At 37.8% G+C, this 24426-nt stretch overlaps 1 protein-coding gene across 4 annotated transcripts in view; it reads left to right on the forward strand.

Moving 5' to 3' along the window:
- Positions 1-8687: 8687 nt before the first annotated feature.
- Positions 8688-24426, forward strand: part of LOC113091347 (EMI domain-containing protein 1-like) — a 55422-nt gene continuing 39683 nt past the window's right edge. For 3 of the 4 annotated variants that reach the window (XR_003287333.1, XM_026256800.1, XM_026256801.1), the window contains exons 1-3: positions 9112-9275; positions 18711-18824; positions 21512-21615. Coding sequence is in view for 3 of the 4 variants with exons in the window: in XM_026256800.1 (XP_026112585.1) it covers positions 9112-9275; positions 18711-18824; positions 21512-21615 (382 nt within the window). In the remaining variant the exon portion in view is untranslated. Of the gene's footprint in view, positions 9276-18710; positions 18825-21511; positions 21616-24426 lie in introns of all 4 variants that reach the window. The other variant, XM_026256799.1, reaches the window with a different exon arrangement.

The raw sequence follows: 24426 nt of genomic DNA on the forward strand, positions 1-24426 counted from the left end.
CAAGTGTTTACATTCCTTTCTTTTGTAAAATTGTGTTTTGTCTGAGGTTGGGGTTTTAAAAAATTTTAAATACCCCAAAATATGATTATATCTTTGCAAGAGGCATCTATATAGTTTCTACTTGCATTATGAAAAAATTATATTATTGTATATCCAAAATATAATTTGGACAATATTTAGTTTCTATTTAGGTACACCGTTGTTTTCTTTTTCTAATCTCCATAGTACTGTTTTATTAATTTACTCCATTTAATCAAAAAGTTTTTTTTTAAGTCTATTTTATATTTTAAGGTTTTTATTATTTAATCTGATCTAATGTATAATTATATACATTTTTGACAGTATATGTCTAAAGTATTATTTGGAAAATCTTCAGTTTCTTGCAAGCTGCATAGTTATGTTTTCTTAATCATAGTGCTGTTATAGTACTATAATTATTTTATTTTTCTGTAAATATTTCCATTGACCCCAACCCCAATTTGAAAACCCCTAATTTACAAAATTATTCACTGGCAATATATCAGTTTTGCCAAGGGTTGGACCATTTCCATTCCAGTAGTTTTGAAGAATATCCAGATGAAGAGCTAAATATGAATATGACACCAATTCATTGGAAAGTTTAAGAAAACATCACATCAATAAATCACTGAAACACAAAGTCCATTTGACGAACAAAGAACTTGGGATGCAGCTTGAACAGCTTCCCCTCTTGTATTTTCTCAATTACATTACATTACTTCTGAAAATAATTATATTTTTAACAATGTTACACAATTTATCTCACATTGTTTGAATGAGATATATAAACTAAATGCATTTTTACAGTAGTAACACATTTTTTTAGTAATTATGTTATTTGGGCATAAACTGGTTGCTACAGTGTGCTAAAGAGTTCTATTTATATAACTCTTATATTTATGATATCCAGGTTTTAAGGTTTTGAGTTTTTCATCAAACGTTTTTCTTTTGATTTTCCAGGAGAAGATTACGTTTCTAGGTCCTAAATATTGATTCAGAAAAACAGACAAAGTCATGTTTTATGGCAGGAAGATAATGAGAAAGGCACCAGAACTTGTTACTTTGGCTGGAAAATACCTTGTTACATGTGTTGCTGTCAAAACAACACTATGGTTAATATGATGGTCATGGGATGATATTTGGAGTGTTGTTATTTGTGGCCATTTAGGTCCAGACCTTGTCCTTACCAGCCAACTCAGGTCCAGTATCTCAAAAGCGAACCAGAAAAATTTAATTGAATTGAATTGAAAAAGAAAAAAGTTCTATCAATAGCTTGCAATTGATCAGAATCCTGCGTATCCGAAGGAAGCCACCAACACTTCAGCCGAAAGAGAAGCAGATCTGACTGAATTTGACCTGGAGAACTTTCACCTGCTCTCTAGGTCCTGTTTATGCTGAAAAAATGTGAGGTTGGAACCTTGTCCTGCCAACCTACAAGAGATATAATTTCCAAAATAAACAGTGCATAGAATTCAAGCTCCAGTGGTCTGGCAGTGCTGTTCAGCAGCTAATGTGTTCTGGGTCATTTTGAGAAGCCTCTGATATATGGTGTTTGTGCAGCTGAGGTTGTGGTGAAGCATATTTTTCCGGGAGACAGTGTTCACAGTCTTCTCAGCATCTTTGATGTCATAACTGTAAAACCTATCTGGCCTGTTTTTTGTCCGCTCAATATGCAAATGCCTGTAATCTGACCCCCTGTTAAGTAACCATGGTAATTTCACTGAAGAAGCAGAACTTTTCTAATCTTGAGTCAGGAATTAAGAATTAAGAAGTTTCTGTAATGCAGCTGGACCCCATCCACTTTTATTAACTAACCATTCTCCAAAACTATTTCTGTGTGATTTATCTACTCATTTTCATCTCTTATCTGTGCAAACTCCCACTTTCCTCTTTTTCTGTCAGAGAGGGATGTATCGGCGGGTATTTGAGAAGCCTCCCGAATGGTATTCTGAATTCTCGCGTCTGGCTCGAATCCTGACAGGGAACGCTATCGCTGGTACTGTGAGGAGGGTGGGGGGCAGGTACAAAATTGCCCACAGCCCCTGTTTGCTCACAGCCTCTGCCTCTTGTCAGTTAAGTACTAACCCTGCCCTTAATTCATGCCATTGGTTAATCCAGAAGTTCACTTCATGTCACGCAAGCAATTTTTTCAAAGCATCACAGGAACAGTGTTCACACTCGTTCAGAAAGTCAACCAACAAATGACTTTTAAACAGTGATGAAATTGATTGTTTAATGAAAACTCCTCACTTTATCTTTAAAGTGCTTTATAAAAAGATACTAATATCACACAATGCACAAGTAATTACTCTAAGCCAATGTGTGAATATGGAAACACACCTGCAGAGGCTGAATCATTTGAGCATTGAGTGAGGTGGGGATCTCTGTGGATCTGATTGGTGGCACTTCCATCAGTTCTTTGATAGGAGCACTCTATGCTGAAGAGCAAAGCGTCAGTCATATTACAGTTAGGGCATGTCAGGGCCATGGTGAGACCTTTAGGCAATGAACACTCATACTGTACATGTAGAACCATCAATTGAGTTTTCTTTTTTTTTCTTTTTTTTTCTTTTTTGTGCACAACAGGATTTTGGACCTTATATTTGGGATTATAGGCCATTTTTGGATTGAAGCAATTGGCAATGTTTTAGTTTTATTTGGCCTAATAAAAGTTCATAGTTGTCTGAATTCCTGGTTGATTGTTTAAAACTAGATATCTAGTACCTTGCATGATGAGAAGGTTTTTTAATAAAAAAAAAAAAAAAAAAAAAATGTTTATTTATTTTTTTGACATGAGAGTTCATTGTACTGCGACAACATGAATTAGACATGTTAAACTAGAGGTACATGAAATATCTGGACCTGCAGTCTCTTTCTCAAAAGTGGAGCAGTCATGGTAAAACTTATTTTCAGGACCTTGGACAAGGCCTTAAGATGGAACAACATATTTTCAGTTCTGTGTTGGGGAATAATTTCTTAAAATTATTCTGCAGCTGAAGAAAATAATAGCTTTTTGTTTTGATATCAACCATGAAGATACTGTATTTAGAACAGTGGATTTCTCAACGTTTGTAACTCTAGTTGAAGTTTAGATAACTAGATCCCCCCTTTCATCTTGCTGAAGAAATGATGAAGTCAGTGTTTTCAAGCTTTTTTTCTGGTTGGCATGAGTTACTGGTTTGTTTGTTTGTTTGTTTTTATCTGGCGCTCCATGAGATCTCTTAAATTTGCTTTGATGTATGAATGAGCAGATTGATACTGAGGTGTCTCTCTTTTATGCCTTTTACTTCCAGTGATCAGAATTAACTGAATAAAATCAGACTGGATCAGGGTTTCAGCCATCTCTAATTGCAGGTGCAAAGGTTTGAAAGGCAAGTCAATATGTTGTTTATAAGCTGTTAATGCCCTGTGTTGGGGGAGACTGCACAAAATTGCAGAAATTATAAAAATAGTTAGATATTTTTGAGTCTCTAATGTTCACAAAGGCAACTGGAAATAATCAGTAAACCTCACACAGACTTCCGTCTGTGGCTCACCGTGCCACTCATTAAAGACTTCCTCATCAAGACTTCCACAACACACTTAACTGCTTTAGACCTGCTTGGAGGTACAATTAAAGTCACACTCCTCTGCTTTATATTTATTTTAAAGGATTTAGGTTTTTACTTCTGTATTATATTTTGTAAAGTGCTTCTCCTCCCTGCCTTAAAGTCGTAAAAGAGAGACTCCAATTGGGATGAAACTGAGCATAAAGGAAACATATTTTATGGTCTGTAATGATAAACTGATGTTCTTACCCAGCCTTCCGGAGTCTGCCGATGCTTCTGTAAAATTCAGATCTGACAGAGGAGCGCAAGTCACACCAGATGCAAAGAGGGCAGTCTGATCCCATTTAATGACTGCAGGCAGAACTTTTCCCTACAAATTGACCCTTCTTTGTATAAGCTACTGATCATGTAATGCACTATATACTGTAGACCTCTGTAGCACAATGAAGTTAAGATTGTCATCGCTCAACATCTGTCTTTTCATCAATGTTGAGTTTTTGTTATTTTCAGTCAGGACTCAGGAATTCACTGAAGTCTGCAGTTTATATCAATTCTGTGAGGAGGAATGCTTCATAAAGCTGTGAGGCTGATCTTTTCACGTCCAAACACATCACATTAGGTATCTAAAGAAAATCTGCATGGGTAGTTAACAAATATTGTATATCCATTAACCTTTTTTTCAGAATCAAGATTTTAAGATTAAAATATATGCAATGGGGCCATAAAGTTTAGTAAAACTTTTAAGTGAATCTAATTTATAGTTATTTTTTTGTGTGTGTTTGCAATAGCAAATTATTGACCTGCAGAACAGTTTAAGTAAGAAAAATTATAATAATTTTGGCATTGTCACAAATTTACTTTGTTAGTGACAATTACATAATTATTTTCCAGGTTTAAATTGATGTGGTCTCAGCTGGGAACTCATTTGGCTCCCACTGTATATAGAAAATGTATACTATATTATTCATTTTCATATACACTACTAGTCAAATTTTTTTTTTTTACGTGTTTGTAAGGAGTCCCTTATGCTCACCAACGCTGCATTTTTTTTTTTTTTTTTTTTGTAAAACAGTTATTTGTAAAATATTACTTGTGAATTATTGAAATAATTCCTATCCTTGCGGGGGACTCTCCATAGGCGTAATGATTATTGACTATTACGTAATAATTTTATATTGTACAAATTGTACTTTCTATCGCCCTACACCAGTGATCCTCAAATCTGGCTCGCGAGATCCACTTTCCTGCGAAGTTTAGCTCTAACCCTAATCAAACACGCATGAGTTTGCTAATCAGTGTCTTCAGGATCATTAGAAAATCACAGGCAGGTGTGTTTAATTGGAGTCGGAGTTAAACTCTGCAGGAAACTGGATCTCGCGAGCCAGATTTGAGGATCACTGCCCTACACGTATACCTACCCCTCACAGAAAACTAAGTGCATTTTTACAATCTCAAACAAACTCATTCTGCATGATTCATAAGCTTCTGTACCCATGAGTTGGTGTGTATTCAGGTTTAAGTCCCCACCAGTATAAAAAAAGCATGTAGACATACACACACACACACACACACACACACACATGCAGTGTACAGTATACCTTTTTTGACAATGTTGCTTACCACTAGGAGGCAGCACACTCCAGACTAGTGTCTTGTGGAACCTCTGAGCTACAAAGAGAAGTGGAAGGCAAGTACATTCTCCTCTCTGTTTGTCTGAGGTCTGGACTCCTGCCAGCACAGCTCATGCACCCCATCTCCCCCCGATCTCCCGATCCATCTCCAGGCCCTGATATATATCATCTCAGAGGATAGATCTTTGTATTAAGTCTTCTGTCTATTTGATTCCACATGACATTTCTAGCACCAGTGGGCCTTCAGAAGCATGGGGGGATGGTACTAGTGGGAAAAAGAGGGGCTGCTTTGTGTTCACTTAATTACATCACCTAACATTTCTTTCTCTAGATTATGTTTCACGCAGGCATCTGTACCAGCTCCCATCCAAGGCTTCCCCCAGACCCCTCACTCATGGTCCTGTTCAACAGAACATTCTCCAACAAAACCTCAAAGGAAAAAAGCACATCAGTCAGGTTAAGTGTGGACAGATTCTAACTTATGTGCCATATATACGTACAGGATATAGGTATGAGAGCATAAATTTTAAGAGGTTTGTCTTTTCATGTCCGATCTGCACATGTTTATGCTTCGATTTGGCATATGTCACATTTTTCGTACATACAGTAACCTGTGGGTCACCAGAGGAATTCGACCCAGTCTTATACTTGAACTTGATATATATTTCCTGCTTCTGAAAGCTCAGAGTTTGCCCAAGAAAAAACAACAGTATGTGGAACTTTTTTTTTTTTTAATCTGTATCATATAGAGCAGAAAGGAACTTTTCCACCTGGGATATCTCCACTTTTTTATACTAACTCTCCTCTTTTGTCTGAGTTTGTCTCAATTTTTTTTTATGAATTGATTATGGCCAGGTGAGCCGATTGTTTATATTTCAGTGACACAAAGTCTTTCCAACACAGTGCACAGAACACACAGGCAACTTTGCCAACACTTAGTTTAGAACAAATTGCCCTCTTTTCAGCAAATCCTTGTTTCAGGAAGTGCCAAGAAGTGCTCAATGTTTGCACCAGAAACTCAATTAACAATAGAGGTGACCACAAAGAGCATTCATTGGGGGCACTTTTAAAAGTTTACACAATCATTTCAAGGCTATAGAGTATGTTTAACAACATAACAACAGATGAAAAGAAACAGGACATAGAGGAAATCTTTAGTTGGAATGGTAAATAATCAAAAGGTGTCTTATAGAAATATTCCAGGTTCAGTATAAATTAAGCTTAATTTTATAGTATAATGTTGAAAGGAAACATTATTGTATTGCGGCGAGGTACTTAGTATAGAATGAACGGGGCCAATTGTTAATGGATTGCCAAGCAGAAATATTTTGTCTACATAAACCACAAACCCTTTCTTTCAAGTGACTGAGTTTTACTCTGATGTCATCATAATACAGAAGAAAAGATCTAGTGCTACTGCCATTACAATGCAACTTTAAAGTAGTTGCTGTAAAGGTGGTCATTTTAGGGTTTTAGGCTGTTTTTTTTTTTTTGGAAAATTAAAAATTGGACAAGCTTTGCACAGAAATAATTTGCAAGTAATTTGTGTTTTTTTTTTCACACTAAAATCATGTTAACACATATTGTTTGCATCTCATGGCTATGCTTTTGAAGCAGTGAGTATTTTAACATTTATAGTTTGGTTCCATTGACATGTATCTCACTATAACTCAAGCTGAAATTGCTTTAAAATTTTAAGTCAAATTTATTTTTTACATTTAATTTTTATTTAACTTTTCTTAATACACATAGTTTCAAATCAGCTTTGCAGAAAATCATGATGTTAGTGATTGATCTTCTTCATGCCTTATAGTCACAATTGAGCAGATTAGAGCTGGGCAATAATTTGGATTTTACATTTTGTTTTCAACATCATAATGCCACATCAATATCAAATGATCTTTGCATTTCTCAGTAGAGATAAAGACAGAGGATCAAGCTGCAAAACAAGATCAAACAGGAGGTGTTGAAATCACACTCTCTCACTGTAAATTTAATTTTTTTTGTTTCTTTTTGACCATATCTGAAAGCAGGAATAAAGCCTTTTCAATAAAACATAGCATATGATGCACTGATATCTACACATTCTGCTAGTTTATTTTTGCCCTTCATTTGAGTCCAAATGTAGTCAAACATGTCAAACTATGATGAGTGGCATCCCCTCAACACCTGCAGATCTTGGACACTTGTGTGATTGATGCCCCTGCTCCGTGCTTTGCTTATTTCTCTGGCTGTCAGGGGGTCCGCCAAGCGCAGTCACCTCGACCTCAGATACAGATGAGTGGGCTGGAGTCCGTCCTGCCTGCTGAGCCGGGTGTTTAGCTTGGACGTGGACCACAGTTTTGCGGTTTTCAGAAACCCTTTAGTTCCCCTTTTTCACCAGGCAGAGGAGAGGTTAGATTAAACCATGTTCCCGAGGTTCTCGTTCTGTATCGCTCTCTTCCCTTGCCCCGTTCTGGATGCTATCCAGACGTTAGACTGGGCTTTGTCTTTTGGAGGAGGTTTTCATGTTATGGCAGTGTAATGACTCATTAAGTCATCTGAAGTGTAAGCTTGAGAAGAGGCAAGACCAATGCGGTAAAGAATGCCTTAGCACTTATGATTATTTATCATTTACAATAGGGGTCCACCGAATAACTAATATAAAAAAACAAAACAACCCATAAAACTGTCAAACTCATTTGGAATGATCATTAGTATAAAAGGTATTATAAGGTTCTTTATTGGCACCTGCGCTCTAACAAATGTGAGAAACAAAATTTACCTTTGGGGCACAACAGTTTGTCATTGGGGCAATACCATTACCCTAATTACATCTATTCAAAGTAGTATACTTCAAGGCAACTAAGTATATGCAACTTTTAGGGATAGATAAGGGCAAAGTTGCCCCTTTAAGAGTACTGCAAGTGACAAGATGTTGTGCGAAATCTTTAAGGGTAGATTTTTGACAGCATGGCTCCACTAATTTTTCCATTGCACAAAAGGCCCTTAGATTTTTAAACTGTTCTACTTTTTTTTTTAAGTTGTTTTGAACTGATAACTAAAAGGTGGAGTTTGTATAAATAAAAAATATTTATTCTAAGGTTTACAGTATATATATATATATATATATATATATATATATATATATATATATATATATATATATATATATATATATACCATTACTTCATTAGAGGAGAGAAAATGAAACACTGTCAACTTAATGTAATGTAATTTTGCTTTGTCATGTGTACAGTAAATACATTTTTACAGCTCATTTATTTTTTCAATATTGATAGCATTTGTCTTGGAAGAACATATTGACTTTTGATCGCTTCTGAACCTCTGTAGGAGACAAGTGAGGCTGAATTTGTTTATTAGCCTTTCTGTCTCTTTTTCAGTTTTTTTTTTTTTTAAGAGACCAGCATATTTATGTTTATTTAATTTCGAAAAGTTTTCACTGGAAGAGCAGGGAAGGAGGAGTGCCGCATGTGTGAGAGGACAGAGGGAGAGGGAACTGGGCAGGGTGAAAAAACTACACGGGCTGTGGGACTCAGGGCGACTATAAAACAGCTTTCTTGCCCATTGTGTTGATGTAGTCAAGAAATATATAGCGTACAGTACAGGGACGGAGAGCAGTGAGGCTGAGAAACGTTTGTCTTGCGGTTTGCGAGCAAACTTTGTGAGGAGATTTATTTGTGTCGGGGTCTGCCGATGACAATCTTCTGAAATTTTAACAGTCGTATTTTGAGACACAACAGTGCTCATAAACAAGCCTTCTATTAATTTTATGCTCGAAAAAGAAACGGCAGATCAGAAATTAGTCTTTCGAGTCGTATATCTGTTCTCTAGTCACAGTTTCAACATAAGCGGGACAGTATTAGGAGAGGTATTTTGCTGACTAGGTTCTCCGTGTAGTTGACGCGTCTGAAATGGGAGCGCGCGACGGGCGCTCGGTGTCTGCGGTTCACCGGAGCTCGTTCCTCCTGTTGACGCTGCTGCTCATACTGGGGCTGACCTGCGTTCAGGGGACCTGGGGACCCGGGGTTTACAAATACCAGACCGGGACAGCACTTCACAAAGATCAGTCCAAGAGGTAAGGTTTATATGACATGACATAAGTAACCTGTTGGACAGAAGCAAATCTGGTGAAACTGTTTTACGTTGTTTCGAGTAATATTTGCCATTTATTTACATTTAAATTAATTTTTATCTATTGTTTGCAGTCAGTTCAGGGGTGGTGGGGGGAGGGAAAGCAGACTACGTATTTATACAAAGTTTTTAAATATTTAAACAAGAGGCCACGTGTTCGTAAATAAAGAGCTGAGTTCAGTAAATTTATATTTCAATGTTTGTTATCCACATTTCTAGTTGGAGAACCCAGTTTACGTTTTCAGCAGTGTGAAAACCTAGTTGTAGCTTATTAGTAACAAGTTAGTAGACCATCTTGGGCCAGAATAAAACGGGTAAACATGGTGTTTTGTCAATTAACCAACGCACACACCAGCTACCATGTTTCAAAACACAGATAACAGTTTAAGATGGACTGATTCTTAAACTATTAATCAGTTTTAATCTACTCAGTTTGTACTTCTACCTAAATGCAATGCTGATCTCGCTGTTCTCCACCTCATGCGCCTCTTGTTGTGAGTCTGACAGTCTGTTTCCTCTTTCCTGAGATGGGGGAACACCCAACTCTCCTGTCAATACCTTTGTCCATGGTTTTTTCCATTAAAACATGCATTTATATAGATTGGTATCACTGTCTGGACTAATTCAAACTTCAGCTCACCCATCCAAAAGGACAGAAAGCTTTTGAATATTTGCATATTAATGGAGTCTTGATGCAAAGTTTTTTGAAATGCTAAATCAGAAGTAATCAGCAGTTTTTTTTAATCAGTATAGCATCTTTTTAATTTCCCTCCTCTAGCTCTGGCTATGTGTGTGGTTGATTAGGTTTTTTTTTTTTTTGAGACATAACATGGGATGAACAAATAGAATTAGACAAAACATCCAACATGTAAGCTCTTCCCTTCTGTCCAGCCCTCACCTCATCACCTTGACTGACATGTGACCACAGCTTATGGCCTTGATCTGAACCTCATATCGTCATGTAAATATTTACTCTGTTTGGGTAAATGGCTTTTAGAGTTGTTGTGGGTGGGATGTGTGGTGGAGTGTCTCTGAAGTATGCAGGTGTGGAGTCGTCTCTGCTCTCTGGGCTGATGGTTTGCTCTCTCACCCTCTCCTCCTATCAGTCCTATCACTGACTGATGAAACAGACGGTGTTTACTAAACACATGCAGCTGCGTCGTCTGCATCTTGTGAGAGGGAAGTTTATTGCACTGCTGTCTGATGATGCTAAGGAGAGGTCACAGACATTTTTGATTACTGATAGCACTGATTACTGAGATGTGCTGTATAGCTGTTTATAGTTTTAAAAACAATTTGAAATACTCAAGAAGATTTAAATGCTTTGAATTTTCTTGTTTATATATAAATGCTGTGTCTGACTAACATTGTGACGTCTGACTGACAGACCTACAAAATGTAATTGTGGCTTGGCTTTGTGCAGCATTTATACACGGTAATCAGACAACAGCTGGCCTTGGCGTTGTGCTATTGCTTTGAAAGATGCACAACGTATTTAATCCAAGTATTTGATTACACTTTATGTTGTGTATACTTTATACCTTAGTTCAGCTACACAGAATCTAACTGTATATCAGTTAAAACTGCATGTCGACGTACTGTATAGATGCCTGCATAATTTTGTTTCCCTCACTAGAGCACAGAGGAAAGGTTTATTCTGCTTTCTAAAGCATCACTGGGAGAGGGTGAACTGGCATATGAATCTTTGTCATAAATCATAATTAACCCCATCCACATCCTAAACCTGAACCTAATCCATTTTGCACATAGCCAAGACAATGCCTGAAATGTAAATGTCCTGAGAAAAGCCCCTTAATAATATCTGTCTAATTAGAGGCCGAGTGCAGTTGGGGGTTAAGTCAGCAGCTATTTCCTGTTCTACTCGGCTTCACGGTCCCGGAGAGCAGCGCTCAGGGTGGGAGTGTGAGACTTGGGGCCCCATAGGGACCTTCAACTGCTGACCCGTCAACTTCATCCAGCATACCTCCACCTCTACCCTCATTCTGCCTTCACGAAAGCAGTGGCTCTTTGATGCTTAAGTGTTGCTCTGTGGGTTATACACATAAAATAGGGCCTATATTTTTGTTTACTTTATTTGTTTTTCTCTTCTGCATTGTAAGTGTATTGCAAATTGTAAAAAAGGCAGAGGAAATATTTGTTAGTTTAGTTTTTTTCTCAAGAAAGAAGTTAAAGAATTTAATATAAATTATCTAAAGTTTGTAAATGTCATTCTTAAAAAAAAATTCATGAGATTTTAAGCTTTTTTTTTTTTTTTTTTTTTTTTTAGAAAAAAATATATTCTTAAGAAGAAAATGTCAGGCTTTGGCGTTATATGACTGTGTGGTGGTTCTCAAAGATTTCCTTTTCAAAAAACACTAATTAAAAAAAGGAACATCATGCATAATCATGACATGAATACTCAGTGGTATTACTTTATAGTATTGTTAGAGGTTATCTTAACAATACAAGGTTATTTGCAATGGTTCTTTTCAGGAATACAGATTCCTCTTAAGTTTTGACTTCAGAATAATCTTAAGAAAACATTTTTTTTATTAAGAAATGTTTTTGGAAATACAAAATATTCTTTTTATTTAATTATATAAAGTGAAAATGTATGAAAATAAGATTGAAATGTCAGTGAATAATGTTCTAAATCTTCTAAACAAAACAAATGCTGCAGCACTCTCACATTTTGTCAGATATAACTCAACATCATCACATGAAACTAAGATCAATCAGTCAAGGAATCGGTTTCACTGTGAGGATAGAGATACTTAGGGAAATATGCACCGATCATAGTCATGATCTATGGGTGTTTCTCTGTGTGCATTCACTCATCCATAGCATCCGCTTCAGGGCTGTTTATCCTGTGAGGCTGGTCCTTAAATCCGACCCTGGAGAAGGACTGTCTCCCAACATGGCCTTTGACCTGTCCTCGCAACCATTCTTGAGCAAATCTCAGGGACAGAAGAGGGTTTCCTGCTCATTTCTGCTTTTCTTTGTTGTTCTTTCTGTCTTTTTTCTCTTTTAGTACTTTTTGATGCTTTCTTTCAGCAGCCCATTAATCTTATTCATCCCTCACTGCTTTATTGGATGTCATGAGTGCGGCCTAATTGGGTTATTTTACCCACCCCCCAGTGCATCCCAGGAGGGCTTCATTACTGACCCGATGATGAAATGCTCTCTTTCCACCCCTCGCTCCAGCTGCCAAAGTTTTCCATTGTCTTCTTGTTCAAACTTAATTTATTTGCCTCCAGAGTCGATAATCTTTGTAGTATGTGCTATATTTCTGGAGTCAACATTTGCTTCTCATTCATTGTGTGTTGAAAGCTAGCATTCGTGCTTTAAATGAAGCGCACTGCTTTTCCTTTTGTCTGAAATGAGACAGTTCCATGATCTTTCCTCTGGATTGTAATGTATGCATGTGTGCGTTTTGCTGATTTTATTTAATGGCCTTGGCTTGTTTGCCGCTTGCAGCGTGCTGAGTTGCACTCAGCCCAGCTCTGTGTGATTCCTGCCATCCCTTTGTGATTTGAGTTATCTCTCCCTTACAGTCTCTGCTATGATCTCTGTGCTTTGCATAGCTATTTATGACAGTTGTTCCCAACCCTTGTCCTGGAGATGAATCCTTAATCAAACACACCTGATTCAGGTCATCGGCTCATTAGTAGAAACTCCAAGATCTGAAATTTGTGTGTCAGAGAAAGGAGATATACAAAATGTGCAGTGCAGGGGTGCCTCCAGGACCAGGGTTGGGAACCACTGATTTATGACATTTCTAGGGCCCTATGATTTCTGCGATGTATCGCGGAATACAGTCATAAAAACAAAATTTACAGTTTAACACGGAATGTCATGGAATTTTTGACAAATTTTGAATGAATTAATCAAAAGTTGGTCATTGCACTTACATTATATCGCAATATGAACTAATATCTGAAATATTAAACTGGAAAAGTCTATTTAAATATGAATCCTGCATGTTCTGCGTGTCTGTGTTAATGAATGGAGCAGAAGCGCGGCTTCATTCATTACACACACGGAAGCGTGTGTGACGCTCGTGGTGATTTCAGCTTCTGTCTCACTAAAAAAAGACGTAAACACATGAGGAACATCTCCAGAACTGTTCTGAGAGTCACTTGATGAGCATTTGACCGTTTGATTTGAGTAAAACTAGCTTCAACTGTAAAGAAATGAATTCGTGTCAATAAGTCCATAAATGTGTAAGTTTTGTAAAACATTTAATAAATTGATGTGAAAATATATAAGTTTTATGATTTTAATGAATTAGACTTGCTTTTTGATTAATACAACTTATTTTAACCATGAAAAAGGAGTGGAGAAAAATTAAAACGGAAAAAAATAAAATGGAATTTGGGAAAAAATAAAATGGATTTCATAGGGCCCTACATTGCTGGTCCTATGTATGTATGTGAGGAAAAGAAAAGTATGCAAGTAATCATTTGCCAGATGCTCTTATTGAAAGCGATTCACAGTATACTCTTTATAGGGATTGTATAGAGTCTCAGTAGTGATTTCTAATGAATCATCTTTTGAAGGGTTTAAACCTACAGCCTCATTAACAACCACTCTGGAATGTGGCACAAAACTAAGAATGTGGTAGTTGTGTAAAGGATTAATTATATAGAAAGGTGGCTTTAAGACGGAATTTTGTTTGTTTATTTCTTTGAATATCAGCCTGTCACTGGCCTACATTCAACAGAAGTTTGATTGTTAATACAAGTCATAATTAATTTAATTTATTATTTATTTAGTTTAAATTGCACTAAATTTTGTCAGGCCTAATTTATTTATTTATAGATTTTTGTAATTAATTAATAAAAAATTGCTCTATATTGCTGTGGTAGATTGGAATTTTAAATGTTGCAGTAACATACCGGAGCTGTCATGCTCACACTGACCCAAAAGCATATTTTTTTCGGGGGGTGGGGGGGGGGTTGAAGCATTGTGAACCTTACAAAACCATATGTGACCCTGGACAACAAAGTGTAGATTTTTCACAATTTAGATTTATATATCATATATATCATATGCTTTCCATTGATGTACAGTTTATTAGGATCAGACAATGTTTGGCAGAGATTCAACTATTTGAAAATCTGGAATTTGAGGGTGCAAAAAAATCTAAATACTCAGGAAATCATCTTTAAAGATTTCCAAATGAATTCTTAGTAATGCATATTACTAATCAAAAATTAAGTTTTGATATATGTGTGTATATATATATATATATATATATATATACACATAAAAGAAAAATCTATAATTTTGACCCATACAATGTTTTTTTGGCTATTGCTAAAAATATACCCCAGCGACTTAGTTTTGTGGTCCAGGATCACATATAGCCAAGTCAAATAATTTGTTATGAAAAATGCTAAATCTTTATATCTCACATTACTGAACTATTTTCAAGGCACAACTGTTATCCACAAGTGGAACTGTTATCATAGTAAGAATTAGAGTGTGGGTTGCATAATGAGCCCTCATAAATGCTTTGTGAACGAGAGATGTTAGATTACAGGAATAATGGTCTGTATGTACTGCTCCTCCTCTTTTAACCCAAAGCAGAGTTTAGCCTGCTCCTCTATCTCTCTCTTCAGAGAGCGGGTGAAGGTTTATTTCCCAGTGAAAGGCCTATGTTTTATATGTTCCTTATAAATCTTCTCATTAGTTCGTTTGGAGCTGGTCTGTGTCCAGAATGTTCTCACAAAGATTCAGAGAATGTCATACACTGAATGCTGTTTGAAAATGGACAGGTAATTTTGCATGGTTTTTAGGTAGATTTGTATTTTAGAGTAGAGGAGCTCATTGAAATTACAGTTGGGCAAAGTACCGACAAAGTCTGGATCAGATGAGACGAGAGGGGGGTGAATGACTCGAACAAATCACCCTGTTCACCAAACTGCTATTGTGATTGGGGGTAGTGTGGGAACTGTGTTGTGATGGCTGTGCCGCTCTAGATCTTTATCTGTCCATTGCTCGGACGTCTCCTTCTATTGTGAGTGAGTTCAGCCCATTTCTGTGTCCGTTCACCTTATGTAGCAGATTTGCAGGCTAAAATGATGCTAAATGGACAGAATCAGTGCAATGGGGTTCAGTGCCACTGAAATCACAGCGAAATATGGAAGCAATTATATGTGATAGTTTTTGCTCAGGTGTATTTACATGATTTAGTGTGTTGTGAATATAATATAATGTGATATCATTTACTCATCATGTCATTACAATGCCATATGACTTATTCTTCTTTGAAACACCTATTATTTTGTTTGTTTGTTTGTTTTTTTGGATGGAGTATTCAAGCTTTGAAGAGCATCTAATTGAATTTTATTGATTTGCATTTTTTAAAATCTGTTTTCATTCTATTTCATTTAATCGACTTACATTGCATTTCTCTCAACCAATCTTTGCCTTCTGATTTTAAGGGTGTGTTTTGGTTGCTGACAACAAAGGATATTGATGTAGGAACATGGCCTGCTTGGGTAAATTATGTGGAGTGAATTTAAAAAAAACATTTTTTTTATAGTTGTATTTATGGGAGAGTTTGAATGTGCATTTTTGTGTTTCCTAGAGAAGGACAAGTGTATGATTTGTAGTTTTAGGTTCAGTAACAAGCGGATCACAGAAATAGCCTCATGATCTATGAGCTGTGGCCAGACTAGCTTCTGTGTTTGTGAGTTCAGCCTGTGTGTGTTTGTTGGCTGGGCCGAAGCAGTTGGGCAGGTAGTGACCGGATAAGCCTGTGGTCACCCCAGTTCTATTCCCTCGACTCAAACCACCTAAAATGCTTAGGCTTTGGAAATTTCAGGAATATTTGAGAGCTTGTTCTGTGGGCCAGTCTCTGCAACTCTGAAAGTCTCCCTGTGGTTCAACAACAGACACTAGAGCCCTGCATTTAAGCCCAAGTACTACGGGCCCCGACTTTTTTGCACCCCTCGAGCCAGGCTTCGGGCCAATTTTGACATCAAAATTCAGATGCGGGCCGGGTCTCCCTGTTTTAGACTTCTCCTTACTTTTATATTTTAGACATCCATCAATTAGTGATGAGCTGGTGGAAACAACACAAGACCCTGCTACCACGACTGTCAAGAGTGACTCAACAGTGTTTATTGTCCCGCAGCAGCATCAGCAGCATGTATGGTGCGTTCCGTCAGCACAGCTGAACAGTTCTGCGTTCAAATACATGCAAGAGGCTTATGTTTGCAACAAAGAACCGGCAAAAGTTTTTACCATTAATGTGACGGGGGAAATAGTAAGGAGATATTTTAATTATTTACTAATAAATAGTGTTTTCTGAGTCTGTGTTCCAAGGATGAAGTTGCAATCCTGACTCGTCATGGCTTTTCATAATATCATCAATCAACACACAATGCCACAGACAGACAACCTTCAGTAATTGATGCTGATTATTGAGCATGTAACAGTCCTCTGACCTATTTTCCAGGTGTGTGATCATAGCAATGCATAAGCTGAGCCATTGATAATAACCACTGAAGTATAGTAGATATAATGACGTCCATATGTTCCACGTGTATTAACTCTCTTTGAATTCTGCTCCACATCTCTTTTACTTATGTTTGCTCAACTTGAGGTATAATGGTTCATACAAAGGTCTGTTTGAGGTGAACTTATCAATGGCTCTTTGTTTCAAGTCGTTCTGTGTAAAAATCATGAGGGAGCTCGGGGGGAAAGAGATCTGATTGGTGTTTCTCTTCAAACCCACGTTTTCATTCCATTCTTTTGTGACTTCTGGCATGTGCCGAGAGTCTGGGCTTGGGCCAAGCAGCTTTGTTTTGGTTCTCTGTGTTACCTTCCCCCTCTCCTCTCCTCTCCTCTCCTCTCCTCTCCTCTCCTCTCCTCTCCTCTCCTCTCCTCTCCTCTCCTCTCCTCTCCTCTCCTCTCCTCTCCTCTCCTCTCCTCTCCTCTCCTCTCCTCTCCTCTGTCCTGCCTCTTGTCTGCTTCTCATCAGGGCTGGATTTGCCACTGGATTCCCAATTAGAAAGTTCCACATTATGTAGGGCACATTTAATGATTACCGTGGCAAACATTCCAGATGATTTTTGACTCCCAGGCTTGTTTCTCTTGTTTGCATTTTTTTTGTTTGCACCATGACTGAAACAGTATACCCTTGAGTGAGCTTCTATGTTACAAAGCTGGGCTGTCAGGATTTTATATGTATGTATGTATATGCAGGGGTGGGGAAAAAAATCAATAGGTTTTTATGATTATATATTATGTAGAGACTCGGATGCCAGGTATTGTGGGTCAGTGGTTGAGCATTACGTTAGTAGTGCAAAAGATTGTTGGTTCAATTCCCAGGGAATACACATACTGGTTTAAAAAAAAATGTTTTAAGTCGCTTGTAAATAAATAAAGTATTGATCTTTAATCAGGCTTTGAATGTTGTGTGGGATTGTGGATATTACACATAGTTTTTCTCATTCCCATGTATGAAAATCAGATGAAATCAGTATTTTTTTTTTATCTTTCTGACAAATGGTTTCAGAGAATAATATTTTCATATATTTTAATATTTACTATATGTATTTAAATATTTTTTCTAATTGTAATATTTATTATAAAAATTGTCAGAGTGTGAAATCAAACTGCCTTGCATTATTTTGTAGGCTGTTACACAACAGAAAAAATAAACACACACACTGATTTTTCATAGGCAATGTTCACAATATATATCACAATATAAGTCACTATACACTCTCTCTCTCTCTCCTCTCTATCTCTCTCTCTCTCCTCTCTCTCTAGCTCTCTCTCTCTCTCTCTCTCTTTCGCTCTCTCTCTATATATACAATATTATATAAAGACCTCATGTTAAGCCCCCTTTTTGAGTGGCTCAAAATGTTTCTGGGCTTTTCCAGCTATGTGAAGTGAAGCCCTGATAAAAGCAGCACAAAAGAAGCCTCTGCTCTGGTTTTTGGCTCAAGTTTCTAAAAGCTGTCTTAAATCTAGATGAGGAGCCCACACGCTCACTCGCACAGGACATCTTCCCCCTGCTTGTAGTCCTGCGAAAAGAGTAAAGATGGATGGATGTGTATTGCTAAAGAAAGACCGCAAAGTAAACAGCGCTGAAAAGGCTCTCCTGCCGGGCATACGGGTCATTTAACCTGCGTAAACATCATAAAGAGTTTTCAAAGAAGATGGTTAGACTGTTGAAGGATGGGCGTCCCATGAAACATTGATCACTTTTACAGTATGTGGGAGTTGGATTAGATCATTTTATGGTGTGTGTGTGTCTGTGTGTGTTAGTATTCTTATGTCATCAGAACCATCCAGTACAGGATAGAGGTCAGTTAGATTGCTCTACTCTAATTCTCAATTTTTTCTCTCTCTCTGTTAGGAACTGGTGTCCGCAGACAGTGACTAAAACAGTGGCCTGTCAGGTGCAGAATGGCACTATTCTCCAGAGGGTCTATCAGACCTGCAGGTGGCCTCAGGGTTGCAATGGAGGAAGGTGAGTTTATTATCAACACACACTCACTAAGTGTTTTATATCATTTTAGGGACCTCTGTTTCATATTAATGTTGCACTTATAAAATTTTAATTTGACAGATCTTATAAACCCCCCAAATTTTGCATAATATGTATAATATGCTGCAAGTGTGTAAGAAATGAGACAAAATGGTGCTGTTGATGGCTGCCTCGGTCTGGAGCACAGTTGCTTTAATGTTTTTGTTAGTTTGTCCTGTTTTTAGCTATATTACTGCAATCAGTTTTACCAGGGACGAATTGGTGAACATTCAGCAGTAAACATCACCAAATATTTCACCCGCTTTTGACTATTATGGTGTTTTGTTGGACAGTTGGCGGAGCAGCGGCACTACTCAAGTGCTTTAAGACATGCAAGCATGGGAAGCGAGCTGGCAGGGATTGTTAGGTGGGGGGAGTAAATGTAAAGCACTCTCTTCCACCTTCAATACCACGACTGAGGTGAATTTGAGCAAGGCACCGAACCCCAACTGCACACCGGGGGCTGCAATATAAATGGCTGCCCACTGCTCCGGGTGTGTGTTCACAGTGTGTGTGTTCACTGCTGTGTGTGTGCACTTAGGATGGGTTAAATGTAGAGTACTAATTCCGAGAATGGGTCACCATACTTGGCCACATGTCAGGCCATGTCACGTCACACCCATTCTGATCTTCTCTCCTTGGATCTGCTAATATCTTCAGCAACCCCCCTCTACCCCTTCCAGCTGTTCGGGTCTGTGAAAGGGATGTGAGTCTGGTCTTCAGGAAACAAAAGACAAGAAAATCTCCAGGCTCAGGTGGAGTTACACCACCCTGTTTGAAATCCTGTGCTGACCAGCTGGCCCCTATCTTCACACAGATCTTCAACAGGACACTGGAGCTGTGCACCCTTCCTGCTTCAAATGCTCCACCATTATCTCCTGTCCAAATTAACCCAGCTCTCTGTGCCCACCTCCATCTGTCAGTGGATAACCAGCTTCCTGACAGACAGGTAGCAGCTATTGGGGCTGGGAAAATTCTCATCCAGCACCCGCAACATCAGCACTGACACCCCCCAAGGATGTGTGCTCTCACCACTGCTCGTTTCCCTATAAACCAGCGACTGCACCTCTAAAGATCCCTCTGTCTCGCTCCTGAAGTTTACAGATCACACCACACTTGTAGGCCTCATCCAGGTTGGTGACGAGTCTGCTTACAGACAGGAGGTTAAAGAGTTAGCTGTATGGTGCAGTTATAACAACATGGAGCTGAACATGCTTAAAACAGTGAATATGATAGTGAACTTCAGGAGGATCAGCCCTGCACTCCCCCCACTCACCATCATGAACAGCACTGTGGCAAAGGTGGAGTCATTCAGGTTCCTGGCCACCACTATCTCTCAGGACCTGAAGTGAGAGATCCACAGTCTCCATTGACAAAAAGTCCCAGTAGAGGCTGCACTTCCTTCACTAGCTGAGTAAATTAAATTTGTCACTGGAGCTGCTGATACATTTTTACTCTGCAGTCATTGAATCCATCCTCTGCACTTCTATAACTGTTTAGCTAAGCTATAAAACCTAAATCAGACCTTAGAAGATTGCAGCTGATTGTCTGGACTGCTGAGCAAATCACTGGTACAACCCTACCCACTCAGTTCACTCAAGAACTGCACTCATCCAGAGTGAGTAAAAGAGCCGGCAAAATCATTCTGGACCCCTCACATCCAGGCCACTTCCTCTTTAAACTGTTGATGTCTGGTTGGCGCTACAGAGCAATGAGCACCAAAACATCCATGCATAAGAATAGTTTCTTCCCTCAGGCAATCGATCTCATGAACAGTTAACTTGTATATAAACATATAATACTCAACGCTATTCATACATTTATTTATTTTACACACCATACTTCTTATTCACATTTCCATGCATTTGTACATTTTATACCTGTACACAAAAATACCATCTATTGTCTATTTTGATCTTTTTTTATATTATTATTTCCTATTTACTTATTTTTACTATCTGTCTTGTCATTGTAATCTGATTGTGTTGTGGAAGCTTCTGTCACAAAAAAAAAAAGGAAAAAAAATTCCTTGTATGTGTAAACATACCTGGCAATAAAGCTCTTTCTGATTCTGAAGTATCCGCTCCTGTTAAAAAGTTTGAGTTTGGTATATATTTTTTTAAATGTTTGGAAAGTCATCTCTTATGCTCACCAAGGCTGCTTTTTCTTTGTAAAGCAATTAGTTGTAAAAAATAGTGTGAAATATTTCACAAAAAAAAAAATTACTGTTTTTCTATTTTAATATGTTTTAAAATGTTTTATTCCAGTGATTGTAAAGTTGATTTTCCGTCACATGATCCTTTAGAAATCCTTCTAATTTGCTTGTTTTCAGCTCAATAAATAGTTCTTATTATGATCAATGTTGAAAACTTTTGTGTTGTGTAATATGTTTGTGGAAACTGACTAAAATATAACCATAAGTCTTTGTAGTATATTTTAACAATAAAATAATGATTTTTTTTTACTGAATAAATAATATTATAAAATGAGAAAGCTACAATAATAGCTTTATTGTGAAAAGAGGTGTCACCAATATTTTCATTGCTGATTGAACTCTATATAACTCTATAGTGTTTTTTTGTGTGAAAATGTAATAAAACGGTCTTACATTTGATGTATGTGTGTTGCAGCTATCGCACTGTGGTCCGGCCATCCTATAAAGTTGTGTACCGCACCATCACCTCTCTGGAGTGGAAATGTTGTCCTGGATACAGCGGATCTCAGTGTGAAGAAGGTAGGACTCAATAGTCATGTTAGTTACATCCCAATAAAGAACTAAACACAGTTATGAAGAAGGAATCTCTATAACCCTGCTTGTTTCTTTGTCAGCGTTGGGAAATCTTTCTCTGTGAAAAAACTTTGTGTAAATTAAAAAACGTCAAACTATAGTCAAGTTACTGAAATGAGTTTTCACTCTAGGCCTCCGATCTCCGCTAACTCAAAGCCACAGTGTGTGATGCTGTTTCATTGAGAAAGCGAAACTACTTTGTTTGGCCTTTCAAAAGAGGACACAACTAGAAATCATGTTTTTATCACATTTATAATGGGTTTTATGTTTATGTCTTGTCGCTCTGGCTGGACAGGGCAACACAATATGTTGAAGGGTGAAACATTTCCATTACACGTTTGAGGTATTTGACCAATCACAACGCACTGGATAGCTGGCCAATCAGAGCACACCTTGCTTTTCAGATGGATGAGCCTTGTAAAAATTGACCCGTTTCAGAAGGCGGGGCATAGAGGAGAAACAATAATGTACAGTATGTGGAAAATAATGTGTTTTTTTAACCTTAAACCGCATAAACACATTTCATTACACCAAATAATGTTTTAGCAGCATCATATGAGCCCTTTAATGTTAATACAGGCTCACACAAGGAGACCACCGCACAACTAATGTCCTGCCCTGGCCATAGTTCACATCTGACTTTGACTTCTAGTTCGATCCACTGTCTCTGGTTGTAAATCATGTCCCACTGTCAGGAGAGTAAACAGTGGAGAAGACAAAAGAAGAGAAACAGGATGGATGGCTATTGTGAGATGGCGAAAGCAAAAGTGTGTGTGAGTGAGCGTGTGATTTATGTGAGCGCGTGTCTCAGCTGTGTTTGCGTGCTGTTTCTGGCTGCTTTGCTCTGTGACTGCATGTGTGTGTGTGTTTGGCTGCATTTTCTGAGTGTCAGCCAGAGCCTCATTGTGAGTCCTGCTGGGAGTAACTGTTAGGACCAGCCAGCAGCCATGAGAGTCTTCTGTCCTCTCCCAAATGAAGCAGGTCTTGTGTGATCTGGCCAAAGTTGGGCATTTTAAGCGGTTGTTTGAACCAGCTATACCCACTGACCCACTAGAAGTTTTTAAGTTGTGTTCGGACACTTTTAAGCACAGCTAAATGGTTTAATGTGTCAAGTTTAATGTTGCCAGGGTGGCAAGTCTTCATTAGACTGAACTATAGTTTACTTTTATAGACAGGCTAGGCTTTTAATGTGCCCTGTAAATTGCTTTGAGGGATCTTAATGCTGTACTGTGTTTGTCATGTGGTTGTTTGTGTGTGTGTGTGTGTGTGTGTGTGTGTGTGCTAAAATGTCAAGTGGTAGCAGTATGCTAACTGCACTTACTACTTCCTGTCCTGTCAATTTAAAAATTGTATCATATATTGCTGCCACAATAACCTTTTCAATTTTTTACGTGCTTTCTTCTCGTTCCCATTTTTTGTTTGCTGTGGTGATGCTTCGATTAAATATTGTTCTTGTAAATACTTTCCAGCATTTCAGTAAAAAATGTAAAAAGGGTTTAGCCTAAATAAGAAGGTTTCGGGAAACGCAGCCTTGAGTCCTCTGACGTTACTAGGTGTTATAGATATAATACACCACATAAAGTAGTACCCATGTTTAACTATACAGAGTAGTATTTTATTTTAGTTTTTTATTTCTGATTGGGCAGCCAAGTTGTAAATGTGCCCAGGCCCGCCCACAGCTAATCTGACAGCTCCATTCTGTCTCACCAACACCACAGTTTACAATGGGCATGCAATGCACACACATTTATTCGTGTCTGGTATATCAGACCGTGGAGAATAAGCTTTATTCTCTCATATATAGATGTACCGTCCAGACAACCCCCACATTATCTTGTTTTATAACACTGTCTGTCTCTCTCTGACTGTCTCTGTTTGTGTCTACTCTGGCCCCAGGTTGTTTTCATGCACACAGTATGGGTTGTAGTTTAAAATGTAAAGTGTAATCGCATGTGGGGTGTGTGGAATGAGGAAAGAGAAATATGGCTGCTTCGGTCAGACAATATCTTTTAAACATCACCTTCACTTTAAAGCAGCATTATTCAAGTAAGCCAAACAGAACTACTCCTTAGTGCAACAAAAACTACTATCTGCAGATAGCAGTTCCTAGATATAATATTATATATCAATGGTACATGAAACATCAGGAATACAACTTTTTTTTTTTTTTGTCATGAGAAACACATCTATCAGAATATTATTATTTATTCATGTTTAAGTATACTGGTCTGTTTCTTTTCCTGTGGGACATTAATTGAAAGAGTTGAGTTGTGGATTAAGATATCTTTTGCTTTTGTCCATTTTTGGCCCAAACACTTTTTTGCTCTCACACTTGCAATCTCTTGTTCTTTTCTCATTAGTTCTCCCTCTCTCATCGGCGTCGTCTGAACTAGTAAAAACATTACATCACCGATAAGACACAAAAACATATTTGAAGTAAATGTCAAGGTTTTTTATCTGAAGTGCATTTCATGAAAATCAGCGTCCCACCCTTGTTCACTTTCACACACACATACTGTACACACAGATTTTTGAAGCTCTGTTAGTGAAGACCACTTCAAATCTTCTCTTAAGTCATTGTTGTAGAACATGTTGAAAACTTTGTTCAAACTACCATTCATAGCGTTTCACACTAGTGTTTTTGAAAGAAGTCCCCTACGCTCACCTAGGCTGCATTTATTTGATCAACACGGAAAACAGTGATATTTTAAAATATTATTGCAATTTAAAATATCTGTATCATTGTAATATGCAGAT

Source organism: Carassius auratus, unplaced genomic scaffold, assembly GCF_003368295.1.
Source record: "Carassius auratus strain Wakin unplaced genomic scaffold, ASM336829v1 scaf_tig00214183_4049273_7079891, whole genome shotgun sequence".
Taxonomy (NCBI): Eukaryota; Metazoa; Chordata; class Actinopteri; order Cypriniformes; family Cyprinidae; genus Carassius; species Carassius auratus.